General features: G+C 36.7%; 1 protein-coding gene across 1 annotated transcript in view; it reads right to left on the bottom strand.

Annotated features, from left to right (window-relative positions):
* Itga8 (integrin, alpha 8) overlaps nt 1–12,358 on the bottom strand; it is a 187,994-nt gene that overhangs the window by 62,565 nt on the left and 113,071 nt on the right. The window contains exons 21-22 of the mRNA XM_005386975.2: nt 7,603–7,695; nt 3,255–3,334 (exon numbers count right to left, since the gene is read on the bottom strand). Coding sequence (XP_005387032.1) covers nt 3,255–3,334; nt 7,603–7,695 — 173 coding nt within the window. The remainder of the gene's footprint in view (nt 1–3,254; nt 3,335–7,602; nt 7,696–12,358) is intronic.

Raw genomic sequence — 12,358 nt, 5'->3', positions numbered from 1 at the left:
GATCCAAAATTCCAACCATTGACAAATCACTCCACTTGTTACAGACTTAATGTTGCCAACTATTCTATGAATAATTCTCTAGTTTGGAAATTTAAATCTAGTTGCTCAGCAGATCAAACAGATTTTGTTCTATTTCCAGCTCAGTACTGCTTTGCAGCAATGGATACTAGAATTATGAAAAGAGGTTTTACTTAAGCTGTTTTCATAATGATCCTATTGCCTCTTGCTCACAAATGATAACACAATTTCCATTACTCTCAACAGACTGAAAATGTAAATCAATGTCAGACATTCAAGGCGTCTCTGAGTGTGAGTGTGAAATGGAGATAATAGAGGTTGAATTGCCGAAATGCAGCAAGAGCAATGGTGGGCTTGGAGTCTAGACCTGGTTGGCTAATTAGAATTAGCTCCCGTCACATAGATGTGCCATGACGCTACTTCCTGCTGGTGCTGTCAACAAACCTCTGATATGATACACAATTTAGATGCTTCCTTTACTTCTTTCCTGGAAGGAAACCTTCCTCACTAACATCACTGCTCCATTCAAACGAGCCATCCATCACCGGCAGAGAGGCTGAGCTATTTATGCTGCTGGTGCTTGCTCTACACAAGCAATGATGAATTTCCTCTACTACATCCTATGCTGTATGTGAAGGGGAGACATGTGTTTCACCTTATTATTTCAATGACCTTTGCTTTTTCTTATTGTTTTCTGTTTTCCAACATTCCTTTTGTTTTCTGTGGTCTTTGGAAAGTCAGCAAAGACAATACTCTGTTCATTTCAGCATTGCTGAGGAAGCAACTTTAAGGGTGATCTTCCAAGCCTGTCTGCACCTGAGAAGTGCAGTGTGAGAGCTGCTTTGCCCAGGGAGGAAAATGTTTGTGTCATAGAGAGTGATGGCACGGAAAGACAATTTCACCCATGAGTGATGGCATGGAAAGACCATTTCACCCTAAAATTTGGTAACAGGAAATTTTAAAAAATTTATTAATTTATAAAGCCTATTTTTCTTTTGGCTTCTATTTATGGAATAGGGCACTAAATGTGGGTAATGGAAATCAATATATAGTTGTAAGAGTTTAGATGTTAAAGTTTACTTTATTTTTGATTTGAATACATTTAAACTGAATCTAAAATCATGCATCTAAATTCTTCTTAGCATCTTTAAAGGTTGCCAGCAAAGCATACAGATAAGTTCTCACTTTCCAAACATCTTAGTATTTGAGTTTTAAAAGTATTCTCAAATGCTTTTACCCCTATAGTGCATGTTTTGAGAGTTTTGTGCTTTAATTGTGTTCTAGCTCTTTCTGCACTTCTGCATTTTTATATTTTTAAGATAATATTAAATAGGAGTATACTAGAATACATGACCCGTTTTTACATCAAGGTGAATGTTTAAAATCTGGTCATTTCTATTTTCCATCAAATTCAGCACTTAGTTACTAATTCATTATTTTAAATGATGATCTGCAAGATGAATATGGGGATGAAATTTAGAAGAGTATTTATTGTCTTTTGTTGTTTGAATGAACTATTTGTATCTTTTCTCTTAATCATAACACAGTCCAGAGAACAAAGAAAATACTGATGAATTTGTATAGCATCTTTGTACTAGACTTTCTTTCCAAAATGGTCATGCATTCTATGAGAGATGTTATTTTCTTTTAAATGACACACTCTTGCTGCCCCTACAGAATCGATGGGACAGACAATGACAGAGAGAAGTAGAAGCTTCAGATTGCTGTGTGGGGTGACAATGGTTCTTCACTTTGGCATTTTGCCCATGTCAACTTAGTAACACAAATATAAGATTTCCAGAATGCGCTGGGGATATAGCTCAGTGGCACGGCGCCTGCCTGACAAGCAGGAGGTCCTAAGTTCTACTTTCTGTACCCTCCTCCAAAAAACAAGGTTTCCAAAATGAAAATGTTCAGGGCTATGTGTGCTTTTGGGGAAATACGTATTTCTGTAGATGTGATAAACTAATTTAATAATCTTTTGATAAAATAAACAGCTACTATGGACCAATTCATTCTGTTTGCATCTCATTGCTAATTTGGATAAAGTAAAAATGTTTCAAAAATCCAGGAGAAATATTTAAGTTAAATTCAAGAAAAACAACCTAGGTAAGGTCAGAAAAAGATACCTGAGCTAAGTTAGCAAGCTTTCCTTCTTAGGAAGCCAGGGAAGAGGCAGTTTGTGACACAGATTACAGATTTTAAAAATCTACTACATTCTTGTAACTTTATGTATTTTTAAAAAATCCTAGACATTTCATTGATATAGCTATAAAAGGATGGTGTGGTGTCCAGAGTAATTATTTTAAAAGCCATCACAGTGTGGTTGCACACCTTGGAAGATATTAAGATAAATTTAGAGACTGCATTGCATTTGTAGTAGAAAACCAAGTTGTTGACACAGGTTTTACCATCTTTTCTGTAGTTAAAGCAAGGGTTCAAATAACCGGGCAAGGTACAAGCAACAATGAAAGTTTTGCGTTTGCTGTCTATATCAGTGCTTTGCAAACTTTTTAAATTGGAGACTGCAAAAATGTAACCATGTCAAGGACATCTTGCCAGCACATTTACATTTACCTGAATGGAACATTCCATGGACAGTTTAAATTATATTGTGCTCAATTTCCCTCTCTTCTCCCACCGGTCTAGAGCCATTAGATTGATTCCATTACTGGATAATGGGCTGAAGCTCACAACTCAAAAGCCCTGGCCAGGATTCCTCACTGCTCTGTGGGTCTTCCTGCTCAGAATATACTAGTCGTGACCGTGAAGGACCAAAAACAGTAGATGGAGACTGGGTAAGGGTCACAGTTAAATTATTAAACAAGGTCATCTTTAAAAAAGGAGGCAATGACCTACAAGTTCAGTTTATTGTTAGATCATTGTTCTACCCTCAAAATATAGTATTTCATCTGCAACCTTCCCTGGTGGTCCCATAAACCATTAGAGACTCATTCATTCTTGAAAATTTAGGAGACTTCAAAACTGCAAGTGTAAAATCTTTGCAGAATTTTTTCTGTCTCATAAGTTGGCCTACATAATGGAATCTCTTTTCAAAAATCTAAAATATTGAAGAAAATGAAATAACTGAGAAAAATCAAAGGGTAAGAGGGCCATGAAAGTCTAGTGCTAATTTCAGAAGAACTTTAAAGGTAAAAAGCTTGACAAGTAGCCTTTCACCACGAATCTCTGTACTCTGAGGTACTATCCATAATTTAGGTATGTAAACGTCTAACCTTCTGATTTGGAGACTGAAGTTAATGCTTGTGTTTGTTTTCTCCAGACGAGGAACTGCAAATCGGAGGCCCAGAGTATACTGAAAACAACCAAAACACACAGGATTCAGAGTTATTACATGGGAGGGACCTCATACACAGCATGAAAATTGTTCCTAATTAATCCCTCCAAAACCCCACCCTGTATCTCAGTAATGTTGCTGTATCTATTTCTGCACTGGATAGCTTAGGGTTAGAACTAGAGTTCGGATTAGGGTTGGGTTGGGTTAGGGTAGCTGGGAACCAAGAGGAAATTATGCAACATATGCCTGGAAGATTCAGTTCAATGGGCAGAAATGAAGTCTATTTCATATTAATGCAATTTCTGAGTGGGATCAAATAAAGACCTATTACCTGATGAAACACAATCAAAAGATGAGAAATTACAATGAGATAAGAAGCATGCATTAACTCCAATGTGTAACACATAAAACTTTGATTTGCACAGTGGCTGCTACATAGTATATGCTCTAAAATACTTGCTAGATGAATCAGTAGTGTTGAGTGAACATGAAGAAGAGAGTTGTATGACAAAGGACCACTGGATTGTGTGGGTCAAGTGATTTGGATTCTACCTCTTCAGATAGGTCCTTTTCACTTCATGGGCCTTGGTTTCTTTACATACAAAAATGTTAGATCACCCAGTACTCAGTTCTATACCAGTGAGGCAAACCAAGTGCCCCACATACTATATTTGTACGTTTTGCTAACAACTCAACATATAAATATGCATTCCACATATGACTTCCAATAGAAAACTGCTAATAACAAAAGTGTATACAAATCAACTTTCCATATAAAGAAATACATTGTATCCTATAAAATTATGATGCGTGAAGTTTAGTATCTGCTGGGTAAACTTTGGAAAGTTTATGATCTGTGCTGACCTGAAGTTAGTTTATTTTATGAGCTAAGAAACAAATTTTGTGGGTTTTTTTAAAAGGTCAAGGTAACTATATATTTTGGTTCCCCTTACCCCTTAAGTATCTTCTCTTTTTCTGCCACCTCTCTTTTGAACTAATCGAAAACAACCCAAATATAAGAAAGGAGACTGATTTATGTGTCTATAATGTTTCTGTTTGACTGACATTTATGTGGCTTTTGAAATTATAGCTGTGAGGTTAATGCAATAATGTGGATGATGTTGCTAACAATGACCAAGGAAGAATACAGTTACAAACTTCATTGTGCAATGCATGTCAGCTGTGATTTGAAAAGTTTATACATGAAAAAACTACTATATAACAACAGAGACATACTGTAGGGAACTATTCCAGAATAGTATGTTAGATGGTTATACAGGTTATTTTTTCCCTCCTTTATTTTCCAAATTTGAAAAACTGCTCTTAGTTTTATAATTTCAAAGATGGATTAAAAGTGGAGAGAAATAAATGCAATGCTAATACAAGGAAGGAGGTAAAATAATAGCTAAAATATATACAAAATTATGTGACTTATTGTCCTGAGCATTGTATTATTCTTTACATGCCTTATTTCACATAATCAAGACAACACTGCTGACATCCCTACTGTTATTGTTGACATTTTACAACTGGGCAGCAATCTGAGGATTAGGGAGATTAAATGCCTTGTTCCAAGTACATAGCAAATAAAGTACATAATTGGAATTTAAATCCTTGCACACAGATTCCAGGATCTCTATTCACAGAACTACAGTTTGAGAATCAAATCAGCAATAAAAACTCATGCTAAAAATAATCAGTGATAATATGAAGTAATACTAAATTGTCATGTTTATCATAGATCATCCTCTTCATGTGTGATGAGTCACACACTGTCTCAGAAGCCTTACTTACGTTACAGTGTTATATTGTTGCCCACTTTCTGTCAGTCAGGTGTTTTACCATTTCAATGTGACTTACTAAGCAGAGCTGCTATCTAAACTCAGATGTGCCTTGATTGTAAAATATGCACCCCCTCAACCCCAGGAATGAGGAAATTCTTTATAATTCCAAATGCACAATTTTCCATTAGGTTTCTTTTGCATATACTCTTCTCTCTTCTTTGGGAGACTTTTTAGCTTTTCTTTTGTTTTTTTCTCTTTGGAAAACTACTCAGACTTCAAATGTCCTGCAGTGAATCCTCTGATGACAAAGTCTGAGCCAGGTAGAAATGTTTTCCTTTGCATCCTCTGTCTCCTTTTTTACTACACTCCCTCCCATCACTGAATTTATGATATGCTAATTTTGAAATTTTTTATTGAATGAGTACTATACGTTTTCATATTTATATTGTCAGACTCTAGTTAACTAGTAAGCACAGTGAAGGAGCTGAAGAACAGTTATTGAATGAATGGCTTGTGTCTTGATCATACACAACCCATTCTCACTGCAGAACAACGTACAGGATGAAGACACAGTAAGGTGTGTCGACTACCTATTGTTAGGAGGTGCATATGTTCTCAGCTTATACCCAATACCAGATCCCTGGAAATTGATTCTAAAGAGTTTTCTTTTTAAATTCTTGCTAAGAAAGTGTGCAAGCTGTTATGAACCTTATTGATATATAACGACTTTATATTACTATAGCTACTATATAAAAATGACTTCACTAGTTAAAAATGAGAAGTAAAACTTCTAAATGCTGTCTTGAATATTTTGCTATGTTAAAGTTAAAAAATCACTCAAAAGTGATTTCTTAAAAATATTGGGACTCAAATATATCTGGTCATTTACGAGGCTTTTTTTAATACACAGGCTTTACTGCCATTTGGAATTTTACTACACTACACTGAGAGCCTTTAGAAAGTACATAGAGAAGGAGTAAATAAATCAAAAAGTATTTTATAACAAAGCAGACTGCAATAAAATTGGATGTGTTTAAGGGCATTAAAGAGAAGATAAGGAAGCCCTTAGGTTTGTTCTACTACAGACCACAGAGATAAGTGAATATAAACAATTTACTTTCCTGGCTTCTAAAGATTATTTGCTGATAAAATGGATTGGCGTCCCTTCACATAAACACATTCATGGTTAAGACCACACTGTCACTTTTATACTTCTCTTTGAATGACATGGGTGGCCAGATTCTGTCCCAAGATTATTCTTAGCTATTGGTGTTCTTAGACAATCTTTGGCCTAGATTTAACACTTTCTATACTACCAGAAAAGGAAGGAACGACCATACCAACAGACACTAACCCTACTGTTGTCATGTCAGTTCATGTCTATCTGCCCCTAGGTAGTCCTCTTTATATCAAATTGGATAGTGGGTTTTCTTTGTGAAAACTAGCAGAAGGATTTATTAACTTCTAAATAGAGGGATTATAATGAAAACTGTTCTCACATCTTAGCTTAGACATCACAGTTTACCTCTCCTGGCATTAATTAGTTAATTAATTTGCAATACTGAATCTATTGAGAAGTTGTCCTAATATAAATTGATGCAACTTTCACAACATTTATTCAAACAGGTAATTTCACTGATAAAGACAAGTATCTAATTTTAAATAGAGAATTATGTCAGGTTCAATTTATGCAAGTTTTCATGAGGAAGTATTTTCAGATTTCAGAATTTTTTCTGACTTAGGATTTAATAAAATACTTGGCATGAGATATTTATTACAAGGAGTTACTTCCTGTGTACTTAAACTGTGATGGGATAAAATAAATTTATTGTCCATAAGTAATCATGAGTAGAAAGTTCTTAAACCTGGAAACAGAAAGAAGAATACAGAAAAGGAAAAAGAGGAGGAAAACAGCTCTTATTCTTTTACAAGCATGTTAGAGACTATTGTTAATTTTTTTTCCTTTGCTACGAAACAATTTTCTGTATTATTCTTCAAATATAGACTGGTAGAACTACTTTAAAACTGGAGTATGGTAGTGCTTTATGAAGATACTATGATGGCTCTCCATAAGAGGTATAATGGAAATAAGACATTTTTCTCAGATAAAATCATATTTAATTAGCATATCTTAAGGGGTTTTTCTTTTGCTTACATTCTATTTCTTTCTTGATTCAAAGAAATGTACAGTAAAATTCAAAGAAAAATATTCAGAAAAAATAGCTCTACTAAGAAAAAAATCTTCATAATTTTATTACAACTAAAAGCCCCATAAATGTAAGGTCTAAAGAGAAAGCACACAAAAGTACACATCTTTTTGTGTTTTTTATCTGTGATTATGACCCCTTTGGTTAACATGCTAAATCCCACTCCCGCGATAATTTCCCGCCTAATTTATTTTCGCTGCTGAATGTTGAGTTGCTGAGTGCTAATGGAGGAGCTTTCCACTCATTCTCTGTAAAATTCAATTAGACAGAAATCAGAGGTGCCGGCTTCGCTTACATTTGTTGCAGCCACCATCGGGTTCCCAAGGTCACACACCACCATCCTGGTCACATTTTCCATCCTGTACTCACAGCTCGGTGGCCGGAATCCCTACAATGGGAAGGAACACCAGCAGGAGTTCAAGGGGCAGAATAAATTACTACATCCTGTCACGCAGCGACGAGGGGCCTGGGAGGTCCCTTTGATTTCAAGCACCTGTGAGGGAAACTGTTCCCAAACATTGCTCTGTGACCACTGCCTCAGAAGAGACACCTGAGAGAAAAGTGTAGAAATTTAGGAAAGAAGATGTTGAGTGGTAAAGCATACAGTTTTCACAGAAGAAAGAAAAATGCTTGAATAATGTTTGTATGACTATTTCAGACATTATTTTCACTAATGTTAGTGTTAAATTCAGGGCATGAAGATCACAAATAATTAACCACAAATAAACATACTTATTCCTTATGTTATGAAAATAAAATGACAACAGTAGATAGATTTCTCCCCACAGCATCTCTTTTTGAGATTATATAATCAATTTTGTTCAGTCCTCCTAATAGTTAAGATGTAAAGAGAACTCCTTTATGTTTACCCAGTGCTTCTAATCCCCGTCTATCTCCCTGTATCATATTCTGATTAGTGTTTAGAAAACTCAAGTTTGAAGAGATGCTGCAGAAGGTCTCAAGGTTATGCTCATGTGAAGGGGAAGAAGAGGTTTATTTCCCTGTCCTCTGCTTTTCCCTATATTTGCCTGCTACTCCCCTGCTTAGAAATCCACCTCTCATTTCCCTGCCAGATTCCCTTTCCCTACTTCAAAACCTAGTGGCCCTATCCCCAGTTGTCCATTTGGTGAGAGCAATTTACACTCATCCATTATTTCACTCTAATTCACAATGTGTTGTCAACATGTTGCCAGCTCCCCTCAATCCCAAAGATACGCTTGGAATAAGATGGTGTGGTGGTTAGGGTAGAGTTTCGACTTCTTTGGCTATGGAATGTGCTCCAGGGACTGGTGGAGCACACTTCTGGGTGTGTCTGGAGGGGACGTGGAGGCGTGGCCTTGGGTGCTACTGTGTTTATCTCCCTTTCTTCTCTGGCACAGTTTCCCACTCTGTTTCCATACTGCCCATCTGCCAGGAAGTCTCTTCCTTGGAACGTGCCAATTATAAACTAAAACTGTGAGCAAATTGAACCTGACCCCTTTAAGCTGTGCAAATTGGGTATTGTGTCTCAAAGAAGAGAAAGCTGAGCAATGCAGATGGCTTCACAAAGAAGAATCCTTTTGTGAATTTCTGTCCTTGGGAGTTCATGCCAGAGGCTCCCAATATGATGATCATTTTCCCATCTGTCAGCACAATTGAAGCCTTTGTATAAGTGATTCTTTCAAATAAAAGTTTTGCAAATGATCCTCCATTCTTTTCTACTTAGTAGAGAAAACTGAGCCAATGAATAAATAAAAGGTCTAAACAAACTCCAGATATCTAAGGCAAAAATTCCCCATGTACCTCACACACTTCAAGACTGTATGCTTCAGGAGGGCAGGGATTTTGCAGCTGTTTGTTCTCAGTGCCTGCGGCAGAGTTGAGCACAAAGTATCAGGTGGTGTCAGAAGACAGAGGACAGAAGCAGCTTGCACAAAGTAACTAAGTCCTCTCCTAGAGCTATGCAAGTAGACAAGGACACTATTTATCAAGGAGCAAATCCTTGATATTTGAAGCATTATATAATATGAGCTCTCACCATACATGCTGAATGACATGTTAGTAAACCAGAAGGAGCTAAAACATTTTTTTCCAAAAGCTGGTGATCTTCTCTTTCTCAAAGGTAGGTTTCATAAGCTAGTCCTAATCATACAGCGATATTTAATGCTGAGATTATTAACCCAATCATGAAAACAGAAAAAAAGAAAAGAGCCCTAGAAAAGCTTTTAACAGTTCACAAATGTTCCTTGCATTGGCTTCAGGGATTTAGTTTTAATAGTGAATATTTTTATCTTACCTAAAGGTTAAAGTTTCCAAGGACATTTTTCCAGCTTCCTAGAAATAGTTCTTTGACATCAATCAAAGATTTTTCTGCCTCCCACATCCCTTCCGCCTTCTTTTTTTTAACCCTATTTCCTCTCTACGATGAGCAAAACAGTGAGTGTTTTTCTTGATATTTCTAGATTAGTTTTCTTCAGGATATTTAAAATCCATTTATAGCTCTTAGAGCCATATGAATCGTTCAGTGATTCATTCACTAAAATTATTTAAAGTGGACCTGCTAGTTACCAAGTCCTGATAAGCAAGATCTTTTGTGCTCACTGAATTTCTAATTCTCACAATTACAAAAAGCAATTACAAGCAATTGTAATGAGCAATGGAAACACAATTTCAATAGTTTGGTAAATTTTATGATAGGAGATGTAAATAATGATGCAGGAAGACATGTGTGCAGACTTCAGAATTCGGAGGGCATCCTGGAGGAGGTGACATCAAAGAGGGTGGGAGGGTGTAACAGTGATTACAGTGAGGATCATGACAGTTTCTAGATAAGGTTATTATGAAGATTGTCCCAAACACATGTGAAAACCCAGAGCAGTACCCAGCCCACAGAAACTGTTCAACAAATGTCAGCAGTCTCAATTATTAAGCATTTTTTAAAAAAAAGAAAAAAATAAAACAACACTGAGATTCTTTCTCACTCCAGAAAGAATGGTTATCATCAAGAACTCAACAAATAACAAATGCTGGAGCAGCTGTGGGGAAAAAGGAACCCTTCTCCACTGTTGCTGGGAGTGTAGACTGGTGCAACCACTGTGGAAATAAGTATGGAGACTCCTCAGAAAACTAGGATTAGAGGTCCTACTTGAATCATCTCTTTCCCTTCTGGGTATCTTCCCAGAAAAATTAAAAACATCCTACCACAGCCATGCTTATAGCAGCTCAGGTTGTAATAGCTAAATCTTGAAAACAACCCAAATGTTCATTAAGAAAGGGATGGATAAAAAAGATGTTTTTTATACAATGGAACACTACTCAGCAGTAAAATAGGATAAACTTGAGACCTTTTTTTTTGTTTTGTTTTGTTTTGTTTTGTTTTTTCTCCGGTACCAGGAACCGAACTCAAGACCTTGCACTTGCCAGGCAGGCGCTTTTGTTGCTGAGCTAAATCCCCAGCCCAAACTTGAGACTTTTATAGGTAAATGGATGCAACTAGAGACCATACTCATAAGTGAAATAAGTCAGACGCATGTGTAAACACTGAATTGTTTCCCTGGTGTGAGGAACTGAAAGAGTAAATATGTTTCAAAATGCACAGTAGACATTGTGAAATGGGAAGAAATTGTTCAAAAAAACAAAGGAACTCAGAAGAGGGGAAGGGGAAAATGAAGGATAGGAAAAGGAAAAAAATCAAAATAGTTATACTACTAGTTTCTCTTAATTCCTTGAAAAGAAAGCTTTGTGCTAATATCTTTTGGGGATGTTTTTATGCCTGTATCTAACACTCTGATTAACTATTTTAAAGAAAGAAATACTGATTTTTAAAAAAATACAGAATACTGTATTGTTATTCTTCTATTATTTTGTTATGAAATTTTGTTTTACTTTTTCCCATAAAATAAAAAAGAAAAAAATTATTGTGAAGCATCAATTATTAGTGAGTTTCAGCTGTTAAGTCTTGAGGATGAACAAAGTATGTGTCGGAGAGTAGATATATCCAAGGCAGTAGATAAAGTGAAAAGAAAATCAATCTGACTGGAATTTTGGGTGTATGGGCAAAGGAAGGAATCAGCTGCTAGGGGAGAGGTTAAAGAGATAAGCAGAGGTGATAGAATTAAGGGGTTCAGAATGACCTGGACCTCATCCAAAGTGCAGTGGGAACCAGTGACAGGCTTAAACCAGAAAGTGTTGATTTGCACTGTAGCAAGATGGTTCTCTCTGTAATTGAGGGACTGGAGGTAGGGATAAGGAAAGACGGATTAGGAGACCACTGCGATAGTGTGGGTAGCATGTGGTACCGTCTGGAGTCAGGCAGCGACAGCAGCAGAGGGTGGAGACAGGACGTGGACTAGAGAGACTATGGGCTGATTTGGTTTCCAAAGTGGATGGGAGAGTGTAACAGTGATTACAGTGGGATCATGACAGTTTCTCTATAAAGTTGTTATGAAGACTGACTCAACTATATACATGTGAGAATTCAGAGAAGTACCCAGTCCACAGCAATTGTTTACAAATGTCAGGACACCAGGTGGGCCGTTCTCCGAGATGGGAGGTGGTGGGAGAAGAACATGGGTGGGAAGAGGAAGGGTTATGAACAGGCTGAAGTTGTGCTGACTGGAGAGGTTTAAGTGGAGATGTGTCCCAGGTTGTCAGCAAGACACCAAGTAGACTAGTGGTTAGCAGGGCCCGTGGGAGGGGAGATAGGGAATCGGTTTTTAGTGGGTAGAGTTTCCATATAGGATAACAAAAGTGTCCTGGAGGTGGGTAGTGGGGCTGCATAACATGAGTATTGTAGCACTGTACACTTAAAATAGTGAAAATGGTAGTTTTGATCTTATGTATGTTACTACAAGAATATTAACACATGTCGTCTTTCATTCCTGGAAAAATTTAGGAGAAAAGTCAATAAAGGAAAGTATAAATAAAGGCTGGCTCCATTCAGGTTTCCAGAGAAAGTAATGATCAGAATCTATTTTCCAAGAGACAAGTGTTTTCAATAGAGAACAACAGCAAAATTACACTTAGATAGTCCCTCCCAGTTTTCTTCTCAAGGAAAAAAATGTATACTTATA

Source organism: Chinchilla lanigera, unplaced genomic scaffold, assembly GCF_000276665.1.
Source record: "Chinchilla lanigera isolate Chin_1 unplaced genomic scaffold, ChiLan1.0 scaffold00028, whole genome shotgun sequence".
NCBI classification, from domain to species: domain Eukaryota; kingdom Metazoa; phylum Chordata; class Mammalia; order Rodentia; family Chinchillidae; genus Chinchilla; species Chinchilla lanigera.
The sequence above is the reverse complement of the archived record's forward strand: the minus strand, read 5'-3'. Positions and strand labels throughout refer to the sequence as shown.